The sequence below is a fragment of the Physeter macrocephalus genome, chromosome 1, assembly GCF_002837175.3.
Source record: "Physeter macrocephalus isolate SW-GA chromosome 1, ASM283717v5, whole genome shotgun sequence".
In the NCBI taxonomy this organism is placed as follows: Eukaryota; Metazoa; Chordata; class Mammalia; order Artiodactyla; family Physeteridae; genus Physeter; species Physeter macrocephalus.
This window is the reverse complement of record NC_041214.2, coordinates 114,542,819-114,546,844: the sequence shown is the minus strand read 5'-3', so window position 1 is coordinate 114,546,844 and position 4,026 is coordinate 114,542,819. Positions and strand designations below refer to the sequence as shown.

Sequence of the window (4,026 nt, the reverse complement as noted above, 5' to 3'; positions counted from 1 at the left end):
AGAAAATCTGCTCAAGGATATTAACATTAACTAAAGGGAACTTAATTGGTTGAATTATAATAACAGGTAACAGCGGAAAAACAGCAGTTTGTGACTTTTAAACTTGTGTTTGTAAGCTGCATAAATAACAGCAATGCCCACAGTTAAACCCCAATGAATTCATCCTTGCTAAATTATACTGGATCATGTGTAACATTTCCAAAGCACCTACTACGTGCAAGGTTCTGAGCTAATTGTAGTGAAAAATTTTTTTTAATAATGATAAAAGCACAAGACATGGTCCCAGCATTTTGGGTATTTTTAAAAACTTACTGAACAAGACAGGATCAATTATGCATGAACTGAAAGAGCGAAATAAATGGGAAGAAACTAGTACCCTAACTGGTATCATTATGTTTGCCATAGATGTGGACTGGTATGATCTGGGGAAATTTCAATTTACTCTTTATGCAGTGGAAGACTATTTTCTTCACATTTCACCAATGATGTAAATGAAAACAGTATCTCCAACATCACCACCTTAAAATTCTAAAAGTAAAACAGTATACTGTATGTGAAACAGGAGGCTAGATCGAAAGGATTCTCAGTGTCAGAAAAGCAAAGATGTCTTTAAAGTAGGTAAGGAGAAAAAGTTAATTCATTTCCTAATCTCTGGAGATTTAAAGAAACAAATTGAATATCTTGAAGAAAAAAGTCACAAAGCACCTCAGTTTCCTGGGCAAATGCAAATAAAGAAAACCATAACCACAACTACCCAATACCAATCAGGGTGGTGTTCCTTGTGGGCCCTTTCTGAGGATTGGTAGAAACTGTATTTTTTAATCTCTGTTTTTATGCGTGTCCCAAGATCTTTTAAGGAAGGGTGTGGGGCAGGGAGAAGAGGCAGGCACTGTATAAAAGAAGCTGCCTTGAGAATTCTAAAATTCATACAAAAACTTCCTAGGTAAGAAAATTTACCAGATTTGGCACCTGCTGGACCCAATGATGGACCCAGAAGCAACCACGGTTTATTTGGAATATTTCTATGTTACAAGCCAAAATCCTGATATTGAAGAGACCCACTTCCACGTTCCTCATACATCAGTCTTCCTTCCGGTCTTTTACACAGTGGTGTTCCTGACTGGAGCGTTGGGGAACGTCATCCTCATGAGTGCATTGCATTTCAAAAGGGGCAGCCGAAGACTGATTGATATTTTTATCATCAACCTGGCTGCCTCTGACTTCATCTTCATCATCACGTTGCCTCTCTGGGTGGATAAAGAAGCATCTTTAGGACTGTGGAGGACAGGCTCTTTCCTGTGCAAAGGCAGCTCCTACATGATCTCAGTCAACATGCACTGCAATGTCTTCTTGCTCACCTGCATGAGTGTTGACCGCTACCTGGCCATCATGTGTCCAGCCGTATCCAGAAAATTCAGAAGTAGAGACTGCGCGTATGTTGTCTGTGCCAGTGTCTGGTTTATCTCCTGCCTCCTGGGGTTGCCTACTCTTCTGTCCAGGGAGCTCACCCTGATTGATGGTAAGCCATACTGTGCAGAGAAGAGGGCCACTCCAGTTAAACTGGTTTGGGGCCTGGTGGCCTTAATTTTTACATTTTTTGCCCCTTTGGTGAGCATTGTGACCTGCTACTGTTGTATCACAAGGAAGCTGTGTGTCCGTTACCAGCAGTCGGGAAAGCACAACAAAAAGCTGAGGAAATCCATAAAGGTCATCTTTATCGTTGTGGCAGCCTTTGTCTTCTCCTGGCTGCCCTTTAATACTTTCAAGCTCCTGGCTATTGTCTCTGGGCTGCAGCAAGAACTCTATTTTCCTTCAGCTTTTCTCCAGTGGGGCATGGAGGTGAGTGGGCCCTTGGCCTTTGCCAACGGCTGCATCAGCCCTTTCATTTACTATATCTTTGACGGCTACATCCGCCGGGCCATCGTGCACTGCTTGTGCCCTTGCCTGAAGAAGTATGACTTTGGGAGCAGCACGGAGACCTCAGACCTCACTAAGGCTCTTTCCAACTTCATTCAGGCAGAGGATTTTGCCAGAAGGAGGAAGAGGTCTGTGTCACTCTGAAAGGGACAGTGACACTTCAAGCTCTGTTGGTGGATCGGAGGGTTCATTTGTGTCTGAGACAAGGAAAGAAGAAAAGTATTGCTAGTGGTGATATTGATTCATGAATACAAGGAAGTGTTCATTTTTAAAGAGACATCTAGAAAGTCTCTGTGTTCATGGATGTAATTAGGCCGTATGCTGTTTGGTTTTGGTTTTTTTCTTAGCTGAGTGGCCTTATTTGACCCTTGCCATTCAAGTTCACCAGGCAAAATACAACTCTTATATCTGTGAACTCTAAGATAAAGGCTCCTGCTTGGTTCAGTTCCTTCCTTCATGGTTGTTAATGAACATTCAAGCCTTTTCCTCTCTCCGGAACCTAGATCCACACGACCCTTCATACCGGGCTCCAAAGTGGACAACATTTAAAGGACTCTGCCCACTTGTATCTGGTGAGAAATGTGGTGACAATGCAGGTAGTAAAAAAATGTAATATACCTGTGCTCAGTAATTAATTATTCCTGAGTAATGAAGTGAGGTTCTGGCCTTAATCTTTAAAACTTTATATGGTAATTCTATACCATCTTCCAACATTGTCTTTCACCCTATACCATTCACAATAACTTTGGACTGGCAAAAGCTCACTGGGATAAAATCATTTTGTATTGTGTTTATGATTTGGGACTTACTTTACCACTTGGTCTTCAAGAGTATTTTAACAAGAAAGCATAGGACAAGGTTTGACTTTTATTTTCCTTATGAGATATGTCGGTTAAAATGTATCTCATTATAATGATGTAGTAACTACTTTTCAATGGGGTTTTACTGTGCTCTTTGTTTTCATTGCCTTTATAAATTAGGATATGGCTTTGTTTTAATTACATGTTTTTAATTACCTAGTTATCTAGTTATCAAATAAAAGTGCTACTACTACTGTAATTGGAGGTCATCAAATGCTTAGCAACACCCTCGTGCAGATTATCATTTTGTATCTTAACTAAAGTGTTAGTGCTACACATTCCCTATAGCATCATTTGCTTGGTGTATGTAATTTCATGATTTGATCCAATAACATAGGAAGACAGGATGCTCTGTATTCAGCTGAAGGGAAAAATCCATAACAAAGATGTTACTGGTATTTTACATACATTCTTTGAAACTCAGAGACCTTCTGGACTTCCTTACCTGATAAATATTTACTGAGTCAATTTGTACCTATATTCCTTTTAAAGAATTTGAAGTGGAAAATCTAATTAGCAGCAACCACAAAAGGCTTTGCAGCAGCAAACATACTATTGTAATATATCTTTGGGTTCAAGATAAAGTAGGTTATGTTTTTACCCCCACTGTTTACACAAATGAATTATTGCTTTATTTTTAAATATTAGATTTGAAAATCAGAGAAAGCTTAGAATCTTTTCAGAGACTAGGTAATTCAAGTTCATCCTATGTATCTTTCATATTGAGTAATCTCAAATATTGTGCATCTTCTTTTAGTCTATTCAGAAGTTTTTGGTTTTATAAATTGGTTAATTTATCACTTTCTCTTAAACTTTTATTAAATAGAAATATAATTTTGTTATAAAAGTATTCTTCTATGTTGTATTAATTTCTATTAACATATCAATTAATACTGATATTCTAACAGACTTTTAATAAATTATCATAGATATAGAAAAAAAAGACTGTGTAAATCATAAGAAATAAAGTTTCTGGAAAAACTTCAAAAGTGAATTCAATGGGGCTTCCCTGGTGGCGCAGTGGTTGAGGGCCCGCCTGCCGATGCAGGGGACACGGGTTCGTGCCCCGGTCTGGGAAGATCCCACATGCCGTAGGTGTCATTGGTAATATCTACGTCTATAGAATCCTCAAGGATATTGTAAGACTAATAAATATAAGTAAAAGGTTTTTTTTAAATATTGAATAAAAAGTTATATAAAACAATTCTGTTTCTATCATTAATTATTGAATGTTACATAAAAGTTTCCA

General features: G+C 38.2%; 1 protein-coding gene across 1 annotated transcript; it reads left to right on the top strand.

Moving 5' to 3' along the window:
- The first annotated feature begins 840 nt into the window (after window positions 1-840).
- On the top strand, window positions 841-3,614 carry GPR15 (G protein-coupled receptor 15). Its single transcript, XM_007115688.3, has one exon. It carries the CDS (start codon window positions 982-984, stop codon window positions 2,059-2,061), a length of 1,080 nt encoding a protein of 359 aa, XP_007115750.2. The 5' UTR covers window positions 841-981; the 3' UTR covers window positions 2,062-3,614.
- Window positions 3,615-4,026: the final 412 nt, after the last annotated feature.

What these genes read in the sequence shown, in the direction of transcription:
- GPR15 (XM_007115688.3), top strand. Translation starts at nt 982, where the DNA reads ATGATGGACCCAGAAGCAACCACGGTTTATTTGGAATATTTCTATGTT.